Raw genomic sequence first — 24,868 nt, 5'->3', positions numbered from 1 at the left:
TTTTACACTTTTAATTATTAGTTGATCAATTTTGAACAAAAATATATTCAAATTAGCTAAAAACTAATTTAAGCCAAAATTAAAATGTTATAATTAGTTTTTTTGATTTTTGATTTTTTTTATTGGCACATTCATAAAAAATATTCAATAACTTAGGTATATCAAAAATCTATATTAATAATCAATTTATCTAGTGACTTAACAACAACAAAAAAATCATTTGAACCTGTCTAGTCAAACAAACTAATTTAAACTTATTGGTAACCAAACATGAAAGTTTTGACTTAAGTTGGAGAAAATAATATCCGATTTAAGTCGATAATCAAATCTTGTCTAAGTTAGAGCAAAAATTACCTTTTTAGTACCATTTTGAGTTCAATTTTCAATTTTTTCTTTTCATTTTCCTTTTCTCATTTCAGTCTATCTTATAATAATTATAAAACAATAATTAGAGTCAAAACAAAATATATATTAAAAACCATTTGTCTATTATAGATAATTCATTTGTATTTTAATATTTTTAATAAAAAAAATAAATTTTATAATTATAAATTAATCAATACTTAAACCGTTACTTTTATAAGTGACCATCTCTCAATTTAATTTATATGAATACATCTCATACAACAATATATAATAGTTGATTTATTTAATTGTGATGATTAAATTCAAAAGCCAGTCAATATAAAATTATAAATGGGCAATCCGACAAACACCTTTCCATATCCCGCACAGTAAGCAACGAAAATCCCAGTTATAAACCCATAAAATAACCTCCCAAAATTCTTACAATGCTTTCCAATCTCTCATTCTCATTATTTCCTTCAATTCTCTCGTCTGTACTCTGTAGTCTCTAATACGTATGAGTGTGTGCATCCGTGTCTCTGGTTTTACACCTGTTCGCACCAAACACCGCCATTTCACCCCTTTATAATCTTTCATCTTCCTTTTTTCTTATTCACATTATCACTCAATCATGCATTTAATTTGCATGCATTGATTTATCTCATTCTGTAATCTCATCATTTTTTCACCATTTTTGTATTTCAATTTGTTATAATATTCAAACTTAATTTCGTACTGTTTAAAAATGGCACCAGCAGCAGATGCAACAAATAACTGGCTTTCATTTTCATTATCTCCTATGGAAATCTATCACACTCCCCAGATTCTTCCTTCCCATCCCATTACTAACCCTTCTCACAATTACTATCTTGACTCTTTTTATACCCCTGGTAAGCTCTTCATTCACTTTTATTAGATATTGTTTTTTGAATTTAATTTTGTCAAGAATTAATTCTGTTGGAATGATTTGTTTTACATCTATAAATTGAACATGGTATGCACACTTTGTAAGTTATTTAAGTCCTTTTTTTCAATAGCCATATATGGTTTTGGTTAATATATATCTCTTTGACTTATGAAGTGTGTGCGTATCGTGACTCTTGGTTAATGTGCTGACATTTATAATAAGCACAGTTTAATTTAATAAATTTAACAAACAACTTAAATTAATGGTTGAGACCTCAATATATACTTTAATATTGCCTCAGTCTTTTGGGTTAAAGTGTAGATGCGCATAAACGGTGTCCAATTTAAATGAAGTGTGGATGCATATAAAAGCTGTATATTCCAACTTAAATGAGACGAGAAGTGATTGAGATATAAAAGTGTAGATGCGCATAAACGGTGTCCAATTTAAGTTTATGATTGAGACTTTAAAATATATTATATATTATGTACTCTAATAAATTTGAGCTTTATCAAGAATTTGTATTTTGGTGTGACAGATTGGGGAAATCAGAAGGCTAATATGGGAATGTACACCGATTATTTGGTGGACCAGCAAATAGATAATAACAACCCGCTTCAAACAACGTCAACAGTGCCAAAACTAGAAGATTTCTTTGGCGGTGATCATCTGCATACGACGTCGTATAACAGTCAAACCGAGACGACAACTCAGGACTCGTCATCCCAGTTAACTCATCTCTATGAGTCAAATACACATCAAAACTCGGTCCCCAATTACTTTACTAGCCATAATACTGATCAATACCAGGATCTTAAAGCTATGACCCTCACTAATAATGGGTTTCAAGCAGATTTATCTGCTAACTCGGGCTCTGAGGTGGATGACTCAACTGCAACTCAGTTGGGTGGTGGTGCAAATGGGGCTGAGTTTGTTGGTCATTCTATTGATTCGACACAGACCGAGTTAGTTCCGAGTTATGCTACTGTAAATGATAGTAACAATGGTGGGAGTTTGTCACTTTCAGTTGTTCCGCAAAGTGTCGAAAAATCTGTGGTTGCTGCTGGGGGTGATTCTGAAAAATGTGTCAAGAAAATTTCTGATACTTTTGGTCAAAGAACTTCGATTTACAGAGGTGTAACTAGGTAAGTAGTATTTAAATCAAATTCATTCAGAATGCTAAAATATTAATGGGTTTTATTTTATTTAAATTTTTAAAAATTTAAAAATGTGAATGTAGGCATAGATGGACTGGTAGATATGAAGCACATCTATGGGATAACAGCTGTAGAAGAGAAGGACAAGCTAGAAAAGGGCGTCAAGGTAAATTAATCTACACTAATTAATTTGTTTTTATTATAATTATCTTGTTTTTATTTTAAGCATTATTAATGGCTTTCAAGTTGCAAGTAATCAATTTAATAAAGTGTTGATCTTTTTTTAATTTTTGGGAGTATTTTTTATTTTTTATAGGTATGCTAAGAATTAAAAATAGTGAAGTTGTCAAAGATATTTGATGAAAATAAAATGGCTGTTTTCTCCGTTTCACTGTATTTGCTATATTTGACGTTTTACGTAATTTGATGTATTATTTGATCATTTATATATTGAAATATATACATTTAAAAATTATAAAAACTTAATATTATAAAAGTATGCAATTAAGCTTCAACAATGAATAGTGTCAAAAATCGCTGTGTTTATTACTCTCTTCAATTCACTAGTAATGTCCTATTTGTTTTTTGGACACTATTCATCTCATAGTCTTAATTTGTATTTTATTATTAATTTAGAAGTTAAAACATAGTCAAATGTAATCTTGTTTGATTCGTCTCAATGCAAAGATTATTTATATCAACTTTTCATAATTTTTAATTATGTACAATTAGATATATTAAGGATTGAATAAGTGTACTTGATAGAATATATAAAGCAAATGAGACATTAATAGTGAATTGGAGGGAGTATGGAGTATTATTCCTTAAAAAAAGTGTTTATTCTTAATAGAAGTTATATGCGCATATCATTGAACTCATTCTCGCATTAGTGACTTAAAAGAAAATAAGTTTATTGATAAGATTTCTTACCATTTATTTACGATTTTTTTTATGATTACAAACATTTTTAATGGTTGTGATTTAAGTTTGATTTGGTTAATGGTTTTCGAATGTAACAAAAACTATCAGTTAAATATCTCCTAAACATATGAAACCACCGTAGCAGTATGTAATAATAGTATAATACTAGTATCTAGGACTAACAAGATGGTGTCTAAATCTAATTCTAAATGATCAAAATCCGTCAAAGATTCAAATCTACTAAAGCTTTCTACCTTTTACTACATAAAATTGTTTTTGTTTCTCTGTTTCACTATATTTGTTACATTTAATTTTATATTGTACTCCCTCCGAACCAATTTAGATGTCTCATTTGCTTGGACACGGTTATTAAGGATGGTGTGAGGTCCATTAAAAAGGGTAAGTAGTGAAAGGTAAGTAGTATATGGGGTATATTCGTAATTACTTGTGTGAACTAAGGATATTTAGGTAAAAAAAAGATTGACAAAAATAGAAATGGGATAACTAAAAAGACTTTGCCAAATAAGGAAATGGGACAACTAAATTGATTTGGAGGGAGTATTATTTGATTATTTATATATTAAAATATATTTATTAAAAATTATACAAAGTTAATAGTATTTTAAAAGTATGCAATAAGACGATTCAAATAAAATCTCAGTTGACTATATTTTTTATTATATATTAATTGCATTATGTAAAGTAAGCTTGAATAAAGGATAGTGTCAATAATTTTAATATTGTGAGTATTTTAGAACGGAAAAAGTACAAAATATATATGATTGATTGAATACTGAATTTGCCTGGAAGAGAGAAATATTACTTTCGATTGTCGCCACGGTTATATTTTTCCCTCGAACTACCATCTACTCAAAACAAAAAATGTAGGATTGATTTGATGCAAGTTTTAAGTGATAGGTGTATGCAGTAGTCTAGTAGAGTACTGTATGTAGAAATAGTAGAGTTACTGTAGATCGTAGTAGTACTGTTGCTGCAGCTGCTACACTTTCCTACAAAAACCTGAGTCACTCTTTCACTTTACTGTACACTTGCTATCACAATCCAGAAATTTGCCGCCATTTTGATTATTGACAATTATTTTATCTCACTTTTTATTTTGACTATAATACTTTCTTTCCTTTTTGTTTGCAACTTATCTTGTATGAAACCGTCTCACCACGAAACAAATCCATATAATTAGCTTATTTTTTTAGCCGATTACTTTATGATTGTAGATAATCAATTTAAGGTTCAAGAGATAACCTTCTCGGACCCCTAATCGTCATGGTTAGCAATACAAGTTATGCTGATATTATCCTAAAATGAATTCAGATTAAGTTGGAAATTGAAGTTTCAAATTCTTTCTTGGTGATCCAATTAAAAAAAAAATGGCCTAATTATAGGCTGTATATTATTCACTTTCTCAGACCAAATTCTGGAGATTTACCCTTTCTTCTATTCTCTACACTTTACTCTTTTCCCCGACTTTTTTTTAGGTCTTTCTCTTAGGTACTACATAGTCCAAGTTGTATTTTTGACTAAGCCACCAATTTTCCTTCATTTCCTGCCCCCTGAAAACACTAGTCCTCAAATCAGGACATAGCTTTTCTGTTGATAATACTTCATACACTACATACATGTTACATTCTTGCTTACTGCATTATTATTTGTAGGTTGTGGGTCTTGAGTAAATTGTGCCAATGTCCTTGTTTTTAGAACTCGATCTTACGTTTTTTGACACACCAAAACACATATTTGTATAATGTGCCACGAATTTTTAGTTAAATCCCGTTACATCCTAACAAAATAGAAAAGGCAATATGATCAACTAATTGTTTTTACTTTTATGAGCGGGATGCAAATTCCGTATTTACATTGGTATTATTATTATCTAGGTATATATGTTTTTCAGTCTAGTATATTAATGATGTATCAACTTTGCATATTTTATATGCTCTGATTATGTCAAGATATAATATGTAGTTTCCTATGGTTGTTCTGTTGTTAATATTTTCTTTATGTTTTCTTTGACATATTGGCGGAACTCTTGATGGTCGGCTTGCTATGTATTTGCAGTTTATTTGGGTGAGTATCGTTTTCAACCCTGTTTTTAGTGAATTCTAGAGTATTAGATGAAATAAGTTAATTTACTTGAGCAAAATGATAAATATATTGTGCATCATGATGCAGGTGGGTATGACAAAGAAGAAAAGGCAGCTAGGTCTTATGACTTGGCAGCTCTAAAATACTGGGGCCCCACTGCCACCACAAACTTCCCGGTAACTTTCTGATCCTTTTTGAATTTTTGACTTTAAATACTCTCTCGGTTCCTTCAAAATATACCAAATAAAAATTTTGGGTAAAATTTAGTTAAAAGGGAAATTAAGCTGGAATATAAGACGAAAATCAAATAGCTGATAGAAGTGACTAGTTAAGATGAAGATAGATAATAAGTCTGTGGATGAGAATGAAATAAACAGAATGGAACCATTACCAAATTAGAAAAGGGTGCAAAACAAGTGGGGCAATCTAATATAGAAAGTGGTGCAAATTAAGAAGGACAAAGGTAGTAATGTTTTTCTAGGTTACACTAGAGACTATTCCTAGAATGCAATTTTAACTTCTCAAATTTGCTAATTGCGGGTGTATTATTTTGTCTGTGCAGATTTCGAACTACTCAAATGAATTAGAGGAAATGAAACATGTAACCAAGCAAGAGTTCATCGCCTCACTTCGAAGGTTTGGCTTCTTACATTCTATGATTTTAGGATGACTAGCTTTTTTATTTCCTTTCTAAATGATTCCATGGGTGTAATTCTCTCAGGAAAAGTAGTGGCTTCTCACGGGGCGCTTCTATCTATCGGGGTGTCACAAGGCATCATCAGCAAGGGCGGTGGCAAGCAAGAATAGGCCGTGTTGTTGGCAACAAAGACTTGTATCTCGGAACATTTGGTATGTGATTGTACTCTAATCAGCATCCGGACTATCTCATTTGACTTGAAATTTTATCTAATACCGTTACCAATTAACCTTGTACATAACAGCCACAGAAGAGGAAGCCGCTGAGGCTTACGACATAGCAGCCATCAAGTTCCGGGGGGTGAATGCTGTGACCAACTTTGAGATGAAACGGTATGATGTCCAGGCCATCCTTAACAGCAACCTTCCTGTCGGTGGGGCAGCCAAACGATTGAAGCTTGCTACTGAAGCAGCCGATCAGAAGCCAACACTTAGCCTTGACCAACAGTCACAGTCGAGCAATGGAAGTTGTGGTGGCATGAGCAGCACGATTAACTTCGCTGCCGTTCAGAATCGGTCATCAGTCCCTACCATTGCCTGTACAATGCCATACGACACAACGACCGCCATGTTTCACCATAATCTTTTCCAACACCTACATTCCAACGGTGGGGCCCAAGCAGTTGCGTCGGACTCATATGGGTCAGGGGTATCTTCCGTGGCATCTCCCACTATGTTGCTGATGCCACCGACGCCTGCGGAGTTTTACATATGGCCTCATCAATCGTATTAACAAGGTAGCCAACATTGTGGACGTCGAAACTTAACGGAAATCTAATTTTGGATGCAGAGAAGTCTCATACAAACATGTTTTTTTCCCTGAAGCTGACCCAAGACATTATATTTTGATCTGACCCATTTGGCATTAAGCCTCATAGTGTAGTGTGATTAACCTTATGACAAAGGCTGATTATAGTAGAGAGAGATCTGGGGTTTAATTTAAAAGTTGGTAGAAAATTAGAGGCTAATACTGGAAATTTTGTATATGTATAGCAGCTTAATTTCAATAGCTGAATTATCAGATTGGTGTGCTTGGTATTTTGCAAAAATGTCTCACCGGCAAAAGAAATAGAAAATCAAAAAGTTATTTTTGTTACTTTCATGTTGGCTTATTTTTCTACCATTACGGCATTACCTTCTTTGGCATAATAGTATAAAACATATCTAGGATTAGCAGATGGTGTTAAGGAATTAACTCAACTAAAAACTTAAGTTGATGATTAAGGTTTCAAAATATGTCATAAATTCTAACACACCCTTCACATGAGAACCATTTGGGCTAGAAGTGTAAATGTAACACATGTAATTCTTAAGCATGATGTTAAATATTATACTTTAATAAGGGGTGGTTTTGATTCGAACTCGCGATCTTCTATCACGTTAGTTCCGATACAATGTCAAGGCACCAGCCGTAACAATCCAAAACTAACTAGCTGATTTAATAAGATTAATTTAAACTAAAGCGGAAGTCTCATACTTATATCGGGCTATTACGTTGATAATATAATCAATTGCTCAACAGTCTATATTATCCACTAAACATATTTCAAATAATTTAAATATCATAGTTTACAACCTTTGAAAGATTTAAAGAAATTACATTATGAGAAGCATTTGAAATGATTTATAATATATAAATTTCTGCAGAAAATCCAGTAAAGTTCCGTTTGTAAAGCGAATAAACCAAAAGTTTTCTTTTGACTTTAAAAATATCACCCTGCAAGATAAAATAATAATTTAAATCAAGAACCAGTTAGTGGCACAAACGCCAAATATTTCAAAACTCATCACCTCGTAGGGTGGAATGTTTCCTCCAAAAATCCAAAATAAGTGCTAAAATAATTTTAGATTAAAATTTTTTTTTACTTACATCTTTTTATGATTGGTTGTTACTTTGTTGATTACTAATCTTTACGCTTTCAGCTTCCATTGACTTCGTTAATCTCAATATTCTATAAATCTGTCCCCCCACCAGGACAGGTTCAAAGAATAAAACCACATAGTCAGCTTATGCTGAGTACACATTTATATAGCTTGATTTTAGTACATAAAAATTTGGCAAAAGGAAACATTATTACTATATTTACACAAAATGAGTAACGTTACTCTCTGCTTTGATTCTAACCTTCCTTTACCTGCAGTCAAACAGGTTGTGCTAGATTCCACGCTATAATCCTACTACACATCTAGTAGGATATATATTAGTTATATCCTACAAATTATTTTCTTTTGCAAACATACTACTTTATCAATACCTTATAAAAATCATTTTTGTTCTTTTTCTGTTTTTATAAATCAAATACGTTTTCATTTTCTTTACTAAAACATTTCCTTTCAAATTCTATAATTATAAATCTATGGAATGGAACAAACATTTCTTTTCCATTGGACTAGCCAGGCCCTCTGGATAACTATTAGACAAAGATTCCTAATGTGCACACCCCACAAACGGCCAAACCGTAGCAGAAGATCTAAGTTTGAGGTATGATCAACGTACCCCCCAACTATTAGGTAGTGTCGAGATAATCCCGACGAGATTCCAATTCCTTGAGACACCATACAGGTAATCCCAACCATTTCAAAACCTTAAACCATCTGTATCTTTTCTATAACTATTCTATGATTTCAAGGTTTGAAAATAAACAACTTTCTATATTAGGAAGAGCATCTCCCTATATTCAAATCAATCTCAGCTAAAGGAAAATACATACCTTTGTATTGTTTTCTCGTGACTATTAGAGATTTGAGTAAGAAATTTAACCCTTTTAAAATACAGCAAGCCAACAAGCTCAAAGAATTCAATAAAATTGGAATCTTCAATATGAACATATATCTGCCTAATAACTAACTATAGATTTGACTTGACTAGCTAATAAGCTATTTCTATCTTTGGTTTTATGAAATAACAACTTTTTATTTAAACTTTAATAACTAATTCCTATGTCTTATTTACTTACACCGCCAATTCCCCCCCTTTTTTTTTATCTCAAGCATAACCTTCTCTTATTTCTTGATTCAATGTCCTTCTAATTTTCTTATATTTAACATATAATCAATAATATTATAAACATATTCGTAAACAAATGATACTTATGAACAATGTATGTAACATCCCCAGATTTTCTGACGTCATTAATTAATATTTTAATAACTTTTGGGGATTTTATAATTATGTTAAATTAATTTAGAAGTAGTTTTAATAAATTCCTTTTATATACGAATTTAAATATTAACATATATTTATATTAAAAAAATACAATTACGATTTCTAAATAAAGAGGTTCGAATCAAAATCATTATTTTATTAAAATGTGTGAGCACACGAAGGTGAGTTTCTTAGTTAGGCCTCGCAAGAAGATGAACCTAGGTAAATAAATAAATAAATAAGTAAATAAATAAAATAAAAGGATGGGTTAGGGTTGTGAGTACTCCTTCCCTCACTCACAAAGAAAATCACGCCACTCTTCTCCCTCCTTCCCTCTTTCCCTCTCTTCTCCCTCTTCCCCTTGTGTGTGGTGCCAACTGCTGCCCCAAACGGCTACTCGCGGAGCCCAGCAGCCACCGCCATTTCTCCTTCCTTCTCCCACGTTAAACCGCCAGTAGCACCAGCCCACTTACTGACCATGAGCTGCACCACAGCAGGGAACCCGGGTCTCCCTTCCACCACCAACAGCCGCGTGAGTTCCTTTGAACATACTTAGCGCTAACCCTTACTCATGATGGTAATTAACTATGAGAAATGTAGTGAATGGCATTATGACACAACATTTCGATTAATTGTCATCATGATTATAAATGTTAGGTTATGCATTAAACGAGATTGGCTATTATTAGTTCATTTTCTTTGTAATAAGTATTTCTATAGCTCCAAAGATTGTAAAATAAAAAAGGGATCTCTTGGGTGCTAGTCGTTATCAAAATCATTGAAAAAGTTGGTTTGGTTGTTAAGTTTAGTTGATGTCGTGAATTCGTGATCAATGAGTAAGCTAAGTTGAGTAATGTAAAGCACGTGAAATTGAAAGCTTATCTTGAATGAATAAATAGTTATCACATTGAAATTTAGTTGGTATAAAAAGGTAGATAAGTGGGCTTATTAGTTCTACTAAAAACTTGTATAGGTGCCCGGTTCATAAGAGGGATGTAAAACCTCGCTCTGTCTGATTATTGTGGCTCTTTTGATCGTGCGGTGACGCTTACAGGTACGTACACGCAGTAACGAAACCTTATATACAATTTTCTTTAAGACATTATTTTTTATTGTGATAATATACATTGTATCAAAACTATGACGTACTAGTGAATACACTTTATACGAAAAGCTATCGACTATGAAATCCTTGCTCTTAGAATAGTTATAGAGAATGAGTGTTAGTAGGGGGGGACCACCCCCTTATTTATTTAAGAATTGGATTATGCCTTACTTGGGGTTAGAAAGACTCCTTTATAGGTGAATTTCATATTTTGTTGAGTGGCTCAGTGGGTTTTGGCGTGCTGCTATCCCAGGGCGCTCATTAATAGTCGAAAGCAAGAGTTACTCCCATTTGATAAAGTATTAGATTATGATTAGCTGGCGTGACTCAACTGGATCATGTCCGGTTGATTTAATAGTCCCCTAAGTGAGATCCGACGGGATCACCGTATGGGAAGTATGAGCATACTTTTGTCATTGGGCGCCGAATGGCCGATACCGCCGCTTGACCGAGGTGTTATCATGCGGGCCTTGCAAACCCTAATACGGTGGCCTCTTCACTGGTTCAGTACCCCAGTGTGTTAGTTTTTCCCGAAGGTAGGACCCAATAGAGTCAGCTGGAGGGGGTATGAGCTCATACTTTGCCATGGGCGCCGGATGGCCGATAACGCCCTTGGCCGTGTCACTATGCCATGAAGTGGAGAGAAGATCCACTAAAGAATGTTACTCATTGATAGAAAGTTATTCATTCATAGAAAGCTTACACATTGATAGAACGTTTACTCATTGATAGAAAGTTTATTCGATGATAGAGTAGTTTATGCTAGTGAGAAGTGTGCCTAAGTTAAGTTACCTCGAGGGAGTTACCAGTCCCAAAGATAGATTATGATCACACTTACTCTAAGGTAGACAAGCTTTATAGGGTCATGTGTTAAGTAGTCTGTTAATGCCTTGGTTGAGTGATACTATGCGTGTTTTACAAGAGTTTATATTTTAAGAAGAGGAGTGTGAAGATCTGCATTCTACCTAAGAACACATGGTTCAGGTTGGAAAGGACGTAATGAGATTAAGAAGTATAATCGGACGATAAACAGTTACTATCTATGCTTGTGTCTTATGAAATCATCTTATGTTGTTGTATAACATAATGTTATCTAGTAGTTGGCCTTATTATATTTGATGCTAGTGACTGACGTGTATGTGTTTGTGTTTGTGTTTGATTGTTGATGACTTTATATGATTGTCCTGCTATGACACATTTGTCTTTGGTCTACTGTCGAGCAGTAGGAGGATCATAGACAGGCGTAGCATGTATTGGAGCTTCTGTTGCATTGCATTGCATTGGGGGAGAGTGATTAGGGCGAAGCATAACCTGTATCATACCATTATCTTTCGATTTTGTAGCTCTTGTTTATCTTTTGTAAACTTTAGTTGTGTATGTTTTGTTATGAGGCCTCATGTCCTTCGTTATATATTTATATTTCCGCTGCGTAGTTTATAACTCTGTATGGTTTTAAGGAGTTAAGTCATTTTAGAACACAAGCGTCGACACTGGAACCACGATCCATGTTTGGCATGTTGATTTGAGAAGCCAGTGACGAATCATTCCGCCGTGGTGTGAGATTTTAAAGGCAATGATGGCTTAGATTAGTTTAATGTTTTTATTGTGCTAATTGCTCTACCACATGTTCAATTTTCAGAAGAGATGCTGCCGAAATTTCCACTCACCTTTTTGAAGTTAATATTTAACGTAATTCTTTTCCTTTTCTTTTATGTAACACCCGAATTTCCTCCCATCCTTTACGGTTTTGGTTTCGTACAAAGGTCGGAAATTCAGGGGTGTTACAATGTAGGCATAACCTTATATAATTTAGTCACTTGACCTATAATTCATGATCATTTCAACCATTAACCATATAACTAGCTCCATAGTGTAACTTATAATATAATATGATATTCAACTAATTATTCAAACTAAGAAAATCCAACTCATCAAGTATTATTTCATATTCCAACTTGTATTCATATCTCCATTTCACAATCAAATTTACTCGACACCAAGTTTTTATTTATACTCTTAATCCACATTCAAATCATAATTTATACTAATGCTATTATAAACATTCATATTTTCAATTCGAAAATAAAATCACTCAACTTAGAATTTAGATAACAATAAAATTCAATGTTACTAGTACGAGTACAAAAATTCCAGTCAACACTGGGTTTTATACTTCAATTCACAACTTGTCCAAAACCTACAATACTAAAATTCTCGTTAATACCTAAATTCATTTCAACCGACAACATAAATTCATTTCAACTTTGTATGCTGCAACTCAAAATCAATTAATGTCACATTTCATAACCATTTATCACCTAATTCTTGCATCTCCAACAAATCCAATTAGCTAATTACAATCATAATATGAAAATTAATTGAAACAAAATTTACCCAAACTTTAATCATTAATTAGTACAAAATTCCAAAGAAGGTTCAAACTCATTTCACCATTTACAATCCATAACTCAAGGTTGATTTCCAAAAGTTTAAACCTAATCACCTAACCAACCCAACACCTCTAATGGACTAGCTAGTAGAGAATTTTCCATACAACAATATTCCTTCATACTCATCCAAAAAAAACGTCATAAAAACACCAATCAATTTCATTGACATTGTCATTTATAATATTTAAATTATACATTAATTGTGCTATTTACAAAGGCTCGTTTTCGGCCTTTATTGAGCTCTTTTATAGCCCGTTTCATTTTACCTAAAGTATAGCCCGTTTTCGAGCCGGCCCTTACAAAGCCCTTCTAGAAACGGGCCGAATAAGGGCTCAAAATGGGGGCCCGGCCCATTGAGCACCCCTAGTTGAAAGTTTTGTTATTCTAATTTATCTTTTTTGATTTTATTTACTTTAATATTATTTTTTTGTGGTGATTTGATCACGGTTATTGATTAGAAATTTTTGTTTATTAATCACTAGCAATTATGTAGGATCAAATGATAAAGGATCTATAAGATAAGGTCTTTTGAAATTGGCTCATTTTTAACCTTCTTTTTTCATTATAATTAATTAACCTTGAATATGGATTAAGTTAATTTAAACTTTTGGATTTTAGTAATTTTAAATTATATTGGAATTCTTATTATCATATCTATGTTTTGTCACCAACTTATTTTGTTAATAATGACGTTCAAGGCTATTGTTTTAATTGTCTTATTTTAATTCTTGTAGATCTTATTAGACTATTAATAAAATCATTTCGATTTAAAACTTAGTAAATATTAGTTCATTGAATGTTGATTTAATAATTAATCTTACTTCTGATAATGAGGAACTGAGAATGTTAACCTTTAATAGAAAATGGGTCAAAATGTTCAAGTTTGAATTTTGAACAAGTTTGACTCAATTTTCTCTACTATTTTCAAGTCAAGTTCTTTTTGAGTCACGGGTTATAATTCGAGTTATGACCCACTAATTTTCGTTTGAGTTCCAGATTAATCACAGGTGGTGCCAAAATTTAATAGGTTTGTAATCTTTGAACTATAACAGAAAATTGAAGCTGAAAATTAAAATCCAAAAATGTATTTATACCATCATTGATGTCTCCATGTGTTTGGTGTTCTTAGTTTACCTTATGGCCTTCGTTTTAACCTCTAGTTTGGTTTGCAATTTGGTTTATCGTCTTCCATCATTTTTTTGTGATTAGAATCACCTTCATCACATGGTAATTTGGTCTTGACATAACAATGATATGTGCTATGAACAAAAAGTTAACATGAAGACGAAGGAAGCAACATTAAGTGAAGGGTCAAGACTCAAGAGATGAAGAAGAATAATCTACATTCTACTAAGTCGATACATAATAGCCTGGTTAAGTTGGTGATTTACGCTCCGTCTCATGGAGGAGTTATGAAAATGACTCTTGCCAAAGCTGCGTAGGGGAATCAAGAATATATATACAACGACCTCACCCTTTAAGGATGTTTTTGAATGATCCTTGATTAACTAATTACTCTAATCCGTAAGAATTAGATTTAGGCTCAGTTGGAGAGCAAGTATTACTTTTCAGAAAAAATATTGAATTCGATTCTCACCTAGCTACCCCTTTCCTCAACCTACCCTTTAATAAATAAAAAATTCTAATCTGTAAGCTTTAACTTCTTCAGGGATAACAAATATCATTGATAAACACAATCATACAATCTTTTATTTAATTCAAGCAGGCTTCGACCGGTTTAAGCTCCACGCAGCCTGTCATCATTGATCAGTTCTTGACAGATGATACCAATGACAAACAAGTATGGCAGATCCCTTCAGAATCCACGCAGATTCTTGATGCTGATTCTCAATGTCGTAGTCGAAGTCATTGGGTTGAGGGGATACAGGTAAACCCCACGATGTACACCCATGACTCCCATGATTCTAGTCCATCTAAATAAAAACGTGGTAGACAGAGTTAACAAGCGGCAAAAGCTCGGCCAAAAACTCTCTTAACCACCAGTTTACGCAGGAACATTTGCCCGTGAAATCAGTCAACACTAAGCTGAGCTGCTGACAATACTTTCGACAGCATATCAATGAACCTTCATGAAATAATTATTTTATACTGCACTGCTGAACAACAAGAATTGCACGAAAGATATTACTGATTTCAAGGGGAACAAATATGGAAGGAATACAAGTGAAACTCCATTTTCATTGATTTCTGAGTTTCAATATTGTACATCAATTAACGCTTCACACGCACATACACTATGGAAATGATCATAGACTAAAAGATAAATCCCCAAATCGAGCTGTAATACATACGTTTGTTCACACGCACCTTCACACGCTTCACACGCACTTCACTTGTTTCATATAATGTGTATGCTTGCATAATTTCCTTCACTCCATTGAGCTGTAATACATAAATCCCAAAATCGAGTGTATAATCTTGAGAAAGGCCTTTGATAAATTGAGCCATACCCCTAGACACTTACTGGTCTGGTCATACACCTAGACACTTAGCCCAGCAGCAAGCACAGGCCACTTTATTGGGCAACCTATAATTAGCTTGAGAAGAAGCATCGGCAGCCAAATCTTCGGGGGTTGACCACTTATATACCCCTTGTTCTTGCTTGCTTCCAGGAACCGTGTTGTCCAGTATAAAGGCTATCAAGAAGCTCACTACCATGTTCATGGAGAAAATACCATTCATCGCAAAATCAAACTGTTGCAAACGAGAACCGTAATTAGCTCCATAAAATGGGGTGGGAAGAAGTGGAAGAAAAAGCAAAAATATTAATATGAACAAAAGCTCAGAGAAAACATAAACTCTTGACATGCCTAGATGTGTCCATGCGTGATTTCTGAAGCTTAGTTTCAGCCAGACACACTAGATAAAAGGTGAAGTACAAGATAAGCAATACTACATGATTTCAAGTCATTATAGGTATTTTAAGTGGATTCTCAAATTAAATTCAGGCATTACAACGCACCCGAAAACTGTCTGTGAGTGTTCGTCGCTCATTGCTAATCACAAGCCCGGACAAAAGGAGGGGGTGAACACTAGATCTACGACAACTAAGAAAGTAAAACCTAGTCACATCCCATGATCCTGAAGCAAAAATCTATTCTCCAGATGATCACAATCTTTAGGGATCAAGGCTTTGGTATTGTTCTTGCATCACATGGCACCTATTTTAAAAAGTTGTATTTTCATGCTAATAATAATTATAATAATAATAATAACAATAATATTCCTTTATCCCCAATGCCATAAAGTGGCTCCCACCTAGAGTGGGGTTTGGGAGGGTCAGATGTACGCAACTTTACCCTTATTAATGATAAAACCAACAAAGAAGGTGTTTTCGATTGTATGTTCATGGTAGATTTGGTTATTAATAAAAATCATATTATTCTCAGTTCTGTGAATAACTTGTCAATTCACCTCTATCAATCAAACAGTGCTTACCTGTTTATTGCCAGTATGAACTGGCCCATTAGATGCTGTTGCATACGGAATCAGATAACTGGGTAAAATCAGATTTAGCTCAGGTTGGAACTGCTGGAAATATGCCGGGATCGACAGTCCAAGAAACAAGGAAACACCAACTATTCCCATGTTTCGGAAACTAGATGCTTGAGTATATTGCAAATTTAAGAGACCAAGAGCTACAACGAGGGCCCAAATGAAGCACAACACAGAAGCAGTAAGTGCTATCGGAATGGAAGCAAGAATACCACCCACTTTTCCTGAATCACAGAGCGTATTTATACATATAAGAGACTACGTAGTGACGCGAATCTTAGTAAGAATAAGATAGCTTGAGTAAAAATTATAGAGCAAACAAAGTAGACTTTAAAACTATGTGGGAAATAAGATAGATTTAGCTATTGGTTGCAGAAGCTTTGAATTTTGATTACCTAGAAAAGATAATAAGATTAATAATACGGCACCAAGCTGTACACCCCTTCGATTTGCTACCTCAGTTATGCTGATTGTATGCAAGTTCTCCGTTAAAGTTGTTGATCCGGTGCCTGTACCCCACAGCCCAGCCAGTAAACTGCAGAAACCTTCGAGAGCAATTCCTCTAGTCACGATTCCCCGGGTCGGAGGCATTGAATTGAGTCTTAACGATGCAGAATAATATGTTGCAACCTGCACAAGTTGCAGTTTTTTTACATTAGATGTTCATTATCGTGCTAAAAAAGGTGCCAGAAAACATATACTGTAAAAATGTAAGCGGGATAACTTCAAGTCAATCCATCAAGAGAACTGAACTGATTATCACCTGGAATTTTAGTCATACTCAAGGGTAAAGTTCATTGTATTACATTTTTTACATGAGTATTCCAAGAAGCAACATTTGATGCTTGCTAAGTTGGAAAACAACGTTAGTGGTAATACTTGTTAGAGTGTGTAACATATTTTGAGCCTCAACCATATCAAAAGACAGTGTGACAAGAGGTCACGGGTTTGAATCTCAAATATCCCTCATTTAAACTGCGTGTGTTAGAGTATATAACATATCCTAGGGCCTCACCATCAGCTTAAGCTTTTGGTTGAGTTGGTTCCTTGAAAATACTAACTACCAAAGTTTTCTAACCCATTTTGTTATTTATAAGGAGATATTTGGATTTGAAAGACAGGGTACCCACCGAATCTACAGATGAAATAAATGAGACAATGATCATGATGATAGAAGTCCTGAAGCGGAAGATAGGGACACCCCACTGTAATGGGTATGGAATCCGAACCCAAGCAGACGTGCTCCATGCTTTTGATACATCAGTGCGGCAGTGCTTCATTGTGTAAGAATGCTTAATGCATGCATTAACCAAGATATTTGAGCTTGGGATGTTAGGGCTGCAACCTTTAAAGTTGTAGGCTCCACCAACCGTCAGAAAGAAAGCGTATGCCCATACAAGCACAATAGTGAGTGGAACCTGTGACGATTAATGCAATCAAGTAACAAATAGTCAGCTAAATATAAATAAAGTACTCTCCAATCCTATCATCAAATATATGTTTCAAAAGTACTAAAATTTTGTAAATTTGGCAAAAAAAAAAAAAAAAAAAAAGTATTCCTATGTAAATTTGAACATAGAACAATCAGAAAACTTCAAGTAGCTCATTTGATCATTACTAATTAAGAAGAATATAAGCTGTAAATATAAAGAGAGCTTTCCAACCCCATCAAATAAACTATTATGTAACATGTGTTCCATATTTTTTACCGCAAATGTGGGCACAATGAGAAAAAGAAACATCCTTGCTACACACGCTATACTTGGAGATATGGAAGCATTCGACCAACTTGAATATACATTGTTGGTATGATTAGTTTGCTAAAAAAATTTTAAAGCAATCATAGACAATATAAGATGTTTTTCTAGATTTGAATCGCATGCCAACAATTTGTTGAACTTTTGAGCATTAGGAAGCATTTTAAGTTCAACAACAATAATAATGTCCAAACCTTGAACCCAAATGATTTGGGTTAATAACAAAAGATTGGGATTTCTAAGTTAAAGTCATTAAATAACTAAAAGTAAGGCAAAACAGGCGTCTAGTCGTTAGTCAAGCAACGAGTCAGCACAACTGCGAAAAAATTGTCCAAAACGGACGAAGTAGGCTTCAAGTCGGTGCATTCACCTTTTGACATAGGATAGTGCCAATTCGATGCATGCTGCTTATGTGCGTTTTGTTTTGAATGCTATGCTCCATGGCATGAGCGAGGGAATGAAAGAGCATTACCAAAGTGGGCAAGGATTGGCATTTAATTATTCGAACTCTATTAATAGAGTTAGCAAATCATTTGCAAAATACAACAACCAAGTTCAAAGTTGTAGCAGTGTATATTATAATACTTAGTTTTACAACCCTTTGTTGAATAATTGTAACAATCTTAACGTTTACAACCAAGCATGACAAGTTTTATGATTGACTTCCTACTTTGTTGATCTAGTTAAGTTCTTTGAAGTTGATTTTCTATTGTGATTGCAAAAGATGTTCTTCCTCTTGACGACCCTCAATGTTGCATACATTATTAAAATTCCTAAGTCGGTTCAGTGTTAGGACAAAGCGGTAAAGAAGACAAGAGGAACTAGTGAGGAAAATGTCGATAACATAGACACATTATAAACAATATGTTTAGTACTCTCTTTGATGTATATCAACTTATGGAATCAACTAAAGAATTAGGATTTACAAGTCGGTTCAGTGTTTAGGACGAAGAGCTAAAGGAGACACAGTTGATGATCAGTCGAAAGAGACCAACAAAAGTAAGAAGGGTAACTCCCAAAAGTATCCAAGATCAGTCTAAAAGTTTGGTAGGAGTCTGGTAGACCAAAACAAGTAAGAAAAAGATTTCTTCATCTATAAAAGGAAGATGAACTAATGAATGCGTATAAGGAAAAGAGTAGTCAAGCTTCAACGCGCAATGAGCAATTAAAACAATCTAATTCTACACAAAATATTGATCCTTTTTCTTTAAATTTAAAACAAACTTACAAGAGAATATTTTGTAGGAGAACTTTCCTTAGCAAATCAACACGGGGGATCTAGACACGTTTGCAAGAGCAAGCATTGGTTCAAACTAAAACTTTTTATAAAGATTTAAGATGGAGATGCGTTGTTCATAAACAAGAGTTTTTGCATCAAAATAGGATACATGAAACTAATGGTTGAACAATTTATATTTTGACAATGAAGGTGAGAAATCCAACAGATGCTTTCTTTTCAATTAAAATGCTGTGAAATTTGTCTTGTATTATATCTATTGGAATGGAAGAATCTATAACCAATGGCCGATAGGTTCTCCAAAAGGTACCTTAGCTATTATCTGTTGAGATTTGATTCAAAAATAAAATAGTTATTATTAAGAGTTAGTTATTTTAATTATTTTCTAGAAATATAGGAGTTAGTGGGATCATGTAGGAGTTAGTTATTCAAAACTAAGACCCCACATGGACTATGATGCAAGAGAAAACCAAACTTGAGAGGCCTCAATGTTTTGGTTTGTAGCACACTAGTAAGAGTTTTCGGACATTTTGTGTACCAGTATCTCCTCGATATTCATGAGATTGTGATCCCAAGTTCAACAACAAAAGTTCGTTTTTCATTGTTCATGATCAAGTTACGTTCATACTTGATGTAGTAGTGCTTGTGGTAAATTTTAGTTTTACAATTCTATGTTTAGCAATTGTAGCACAATTGTGTCCAAGAAATGAGTCAATGAGTGGTCATCAAATAACTTTCTCACAACACAAGAGCAAATATGAGTTCTGAGCGCTCAACAAAAGCATCAAAGAGCTCACACCAATATCCCCCGCTACAAATAGCTAGATAAATGAGTACTAGTTACAAAAACATGATTGCTTCTAGTTTGGGAGCTGCTAATATGAAAGGATAATGATAGTAACACGTGAAGCTTATCACACGGACAAATCGGAACAAGGAAGATAACCATTAAAGCAAAACACTGGACTAGAATTACACGGAGTGATAAGAGGCTGCAGACTGTAGAGTCTAGTGAAGGCTAATGTAGACATTTGGACCCCCTAGCTTCTAGATAAGACCACCAGAATCGACCACACAAAAATCTTTAAAAAGACTGATAGGAAACTGATACACATACCGCATAGATTTGGAATATTCTATGCCCTGAGATAGATACGCCTCGAAGGTACTGAAAAACGAGAAAAGAACCATAAGTCACAACTATTGTCCAAATCGTAAACAGGTTCAGTTCAGAAAAACAAAGATCATTCTTTAGCAACAAAAGAGCTTACCAAAGTGAAGAAAAGGACCAACAGTATTAACGGTATGCTTATTGCAACACAACTACCAGCTTGAGGAAACCCATAGTTAAAAAATGCTAAACCAACAGCAGCCATTGTCGGAGCAACGACAATGGGGTTTATTAACCTGAAAAGACATGTAAAAGGAATTATAGTTTAAACTTAAAATCAAAACACCTCACTTGCAATCTAAGCCTGTATACTAAAACTTCCCAAAATAATTGAGAATGGGCCCATTGACCAAGATATCAATCCAGCCGAGAGACAGGGAGGGAAGTCCTGAAGAAAGAGCAAATTATTTTGGTTTTTGGGTATCAGTTGTCCTTCAAATAAGCCTCAAACCTACCTTAATAGCAAAGACATGATGCCGCTGAATCCCAATATGCTTTGAACAAGTGAACCGATTATTATAGCCCCTTGTAGTTCTCTCATTATGTACCTGAATTTCTGTAATTCATTATATAGTATAAAAAAGGTGGGAAAAAATCGTCACTGGATTGCAACAACAATTATAATATTAATAAATTAATGATGGTGTATAAAGATCAACAGGTTCAACGGAGTTCATAATCTCATGGAAACCAAGAAATTAATTATGGCCATCTAAAAAATGATGCAGAAAGGATGGAGGGGAGGTGTGCTTATAATATCACATTTTCTACTATAAAAACATCCGCATTTTGTGGTTATGTCAATTGATTGAATCGTACAAAGTAAAGTAGGAAACAACACTTACATGCTGTGTAAGGTTGCGAAACTCCTCGGAGTTCATAATGACTAGTGCGGGAGCCAAATATACAAATGAGCTTCCCTGCACCAATGGAAGACGAGTCCCGAAGAACGAATGCAACAGCGTTGAGATGCCAGATACCAGCAGCATTGTGGAGACAACATTTGCTGTATCTTTCTGCATCATGAAGGAACAAATTGACCTCAGTAACAATGTTAATCTATGCAACCCCTTTTCTAAAATGAAATAATTAGTTATTATCGATGACACAAATTCTTACATCAGTTCCACCCATTGAAGGTACCATTACAAGAGGGATCAAAACAAGTGAACCTGCAAGTGAAAGATAATGCTGGAGTCCATAGTAGATAACTGGAACTGCCATACACACAAACAAATATTAGAAATTGTGCATGAATAAGTATCATTTCACATTTCAACAAATACAGAGCCTATGGGATATGATTTTGCAATAGAAGCATAATAAAACAATATTATAAATAATTAGTTTGAAAAGGAACCAAAGGAACCACAAGCTTACGCAGATGGTTAAAGCTCCAAGATGGCAGAACATGTCATAATTTTCTCATTGTCGCTCAAATTTATTTTTCTCTTCCACAAGTCATATTATCTTAGTAATATCTCTGCTCAATTGAAATTTGCAATAACATTTTACCAGCAAATAGAAAGCCACATATACTTTAATTTGGCACAAACATGATCCCAACTCACATCATGATTAAAATTCCTTCTGCGCTTCCTTCTCACGTAAGTTTTAAATCACAAATTTGGTGCAATAAGTCCTTCAAATAAATCCAACAAGAGCTTACACATTTTATTGCAACAATCATTGAAGACAAAGATATACAAATATATATCACATATAAAAACTCAAAAAATTCATAAAAAAAACAGTAAAAAATTATAAGAAGGCACTTACCAAAACCTGGATTATCCAAAACCCCACATTTAACTTTGAAACTCCTAGGCTGCCTTCCAAGAATGGGAACTTCTAAATTAGGAGATTTTTCATAAAAATTTACTTCATTTTCTCCATCAAGTTCATGTCTTTTCAATTGAGCAGCCATATTAGTACCCTCAGAAAAATCATTCCCACCTCCATTACCATTTCTTTCAATTCCAACTCTCCTTTCCTCATTTATAGAACCCAAATCATTAGCATTCCCATTGATTCCCCTCCTATTTACATTCCCATTCCCATTACCAAGTTGCTGAATTTCAGCATCTTTTTCCACTCTAGATTTACCCAAAACTGGATCAATTTCAATCTTTGGAGAAACAGAATTTTCTCCTCCCTCAATTGGTCTCCTCCTTTCTGAATCAAACCCATTCCCACCCCTCTCATTCCTTTCTCTTGCATTCCTGAAAATCCCAGTACTTAAAGTTGAACCTGCAGTTGTTTCCCCAGAAAAGAGAGATACAAACCCAGTTCTTTTAGCCCAAGTTCTCAAGTCTCTTGGATCATGGTCTCTCTTTGGAACAAAAGGTTCAACATTGTTGTTTGGAGGATTTGAAGTTGTGCTTTTTGATTTACTGGTTTTATCTAGGGATTTTGAGCTTGACCCAGTTGCCATTATTGAAATTCCTTAGATGGGTGCAGCTTTAAAGTTTCAAACTTCACTTCAATATTTTAAATTGGTGCACTATTTCCAACTTTTAGTTTAGTACTTCAGCTCATCCCACCTACAAATATGAAGTGAAAGTGTATTGTTTTTCAGGAAAAAATGAAGAGAGATAATTTTGATGGAAGAGTAAAGGTTAAGTAAGATGTCAATTATTACAGAGCATCATGAGACATTGTTAAGTGTTTGGTGACTAAGTGAAACTCCAATGTATATAAACTACTAAATTTCCTAGAGGTTAAGATTGGACCGGATCGGTTGCATCCGGTTCGGGTTTTGGGTCTTATTTATTTTTCAGTCTAGGTATTCGGTCTAAGCTCAGAAAAATTCAGGTTAGACCAGACTAGACCTAATATTTATAAAAGTAATTTTAAAAAGGAATAATAATTACAATTTTTATGTATATACACAAAATAATTTGTTAACTTAAATATTTTAATTTTATAATAATTAGTTTTCTAAATTATTTAAAATCTTCCATTATATAATTTGTTTTTGGATTCCAAAAATTGCATCAAGTCTAAACCCAGATCGGACCGAATGGAACCAGTCCGATCTTCAATCTTAGCATATTCTAAATTCCGGTCTTCCAATCCAACAGGTTCCCGCCGATTCGGTCCGAGTTTGAACCATTGCACACCTTTACTTGTTATTTGTTACTTGTTACTTGTTATCTAACAATTAAATTTTACTTATGGTATTTAATTGTTGGTTGTTGGTTGTTGGTTGTGGTTGTTGATTGTTGATTATCTTCTATTTCGTTTATTTAGCAATTAAAAGTATTAATTGTTTTATTATCAAATTAACAACTTCAATCTACTAAAAGTTATTCGCTATCACCCATTCAACCTCTATATCTTAGTCTTTCAAAGGTAAGCAAGCAATCTTTTTTTAATGTGACTACAATAGAATTATATAATCTCTCTTTATGATACTTAGAAGATTTATACTCTCTGTTATGTGGGGTTTTAGGAAGATAAATTTAATGTATCATAAAGATTCATTTGTTAATGAAGATTGATGTGGTGTCACTAAAGATATCAATCATGTGTCTATAATTAAGTGTATCAAGTTCTATTATATTTGAAATTAGATTAATCATTAAACTCCTTGTCAAATGTTGCATAAAACAACAATATAAAAAAAATATACATAAATGTCATATTTCTTCTATAACAATCATATTTCATCAATTCAAAGTGATATTATTTATTAAAAACAGACGCAAAATTTGAGACTTTTAGAAAATATATCTACAAAGTATTTATTTTGCAAATTATAATAGCCATAAAAAATCAAAAAGTGTAAGCATTATAACCACATTGCCAAATTCCAATGACCGTGAAATAAAATGAGCTACTAACCTAGTAAATGGCCTTTGACCTAACCAAATTGCGTTTAAAGTTTAAACCTTAATCCAACTTAATTAACATAACCCAACCTCCTTCTATTTAAACCACCTCAACGGCCCTAGTCTACTAATAGAAGTTGACTATTTTTAAAAGAGGAGATTGCATGACCATCCCCATCAACAATCTTCAATGGAAAATGCAATACATATATATTAGGAAAAATCAACAATATTCAATGGAAAATGTAGTACATATATATTAGGAAAAATTATAAAAAAATTACCTAATTTATAGAATCTTTTGCAAATAAAATTACCTAATCTAATTTTTTTTCCAAAAACTATCTTATATGATATTTTTATTTTTAAAAGACTACCACTTGAAAAAAACCGTTTGTTGACCGTCAAGTGAGGCATTGACTTTGTATGTGAGAGGCACATGACATATTCTTTTTTCTAAATCTTCTCCTCCTTTGATTTCTTCTTCTTCTCTTACTCTACATCTCCATTTTCTTCTCCTTCTCC

General features: G+C 33.7%; 2 protein-coding genes across 2 annotated transcripts; one reads left to right on the top strand and one right to left on the bottom strand.

Annotated features, from left to right (window-relative positions):
• Window positions 1-744: 744 nt before the first annotated feature.
• Window positions 745-7,200, top strand: LOC130820242 (AP2-like ethylene-responsive transcription factor AIL6). Its single transcript, XM_057685538.1, has 8 exons — window positions 745-1,235; window positions 1,791-2,397; window positions 2,493-2,575; window positions 5,407-5,415; window positions 5,521-5,609; window positions 5,996-6,069; window positions 6,155-6,282; window positions 6,375-7,200. Exons 1-8 carry the CDS (start codon window positions 1,091-1,093, stop codon window positions 6,860-6,862), a joined length of 1,623 nt encoding a protein of 540 aa, XP_057541521.1. The 5' UTR covers window positions 745-1,090; the 3' UTR covers window positions 6,863-7,200.
• Window positions 7,201-15,010: 7,810 nt separating this feature from the next.
• Window positions 15,011-23,192, bottom strand: LOC130820241 (nucleobase-ascorbate transporter 11). Its single transcript, XM_057685537.1, has 10 exons — window positions 22,290-23,192; window positions 21,630-21,727; window positions 21,356-21,526; window positions 20,966-21,066; window positions 20,611-20,746; window positions 20,457-20,507; window positions 17,476-17,763; window positions 16,741-16,975; window positions 16,289-16,569; window positions 15,011-15,544 (listed from the first exon to the last, which is right to left on the bottom strand). Exons 1-10 carry the CDS (start codon window positions 22,942-22,944, stop codon window positions 15,323-15,325), a joined length of 2,238 nt encoding a protein of 745 aa, XP_057541520.1. The 5' UTR covers window positions 22,945-23,192; the 3' UTR covers window positions 15,011-15,322.
• Window positions 23,193-24,868: the final 1,676 nt, after the last annotated feature.

The sequence above is a fragment of the Amaranthus tricolor genome, chromosome 8 (assembly GCF_026212465.1).
Source record: "Amaranthus tricolor cultivar Red isolate AtriRed21 chromosome 8, ASM2621246v1, whole genome shotgun sequence".
Taxonomy (NCBI): domain Eukaryota; kingdom Viridiplantae; phylum Streptophyta; class Magnoliopsida; order Caryophyllales; family Amaranthaceae; genus Amaranthus; species Amaranthus tricolor.
Note: the sequence above shows the minus strand (reverse complement) of the source record. Positions and strands in the feature narration are given on the sequence as shown.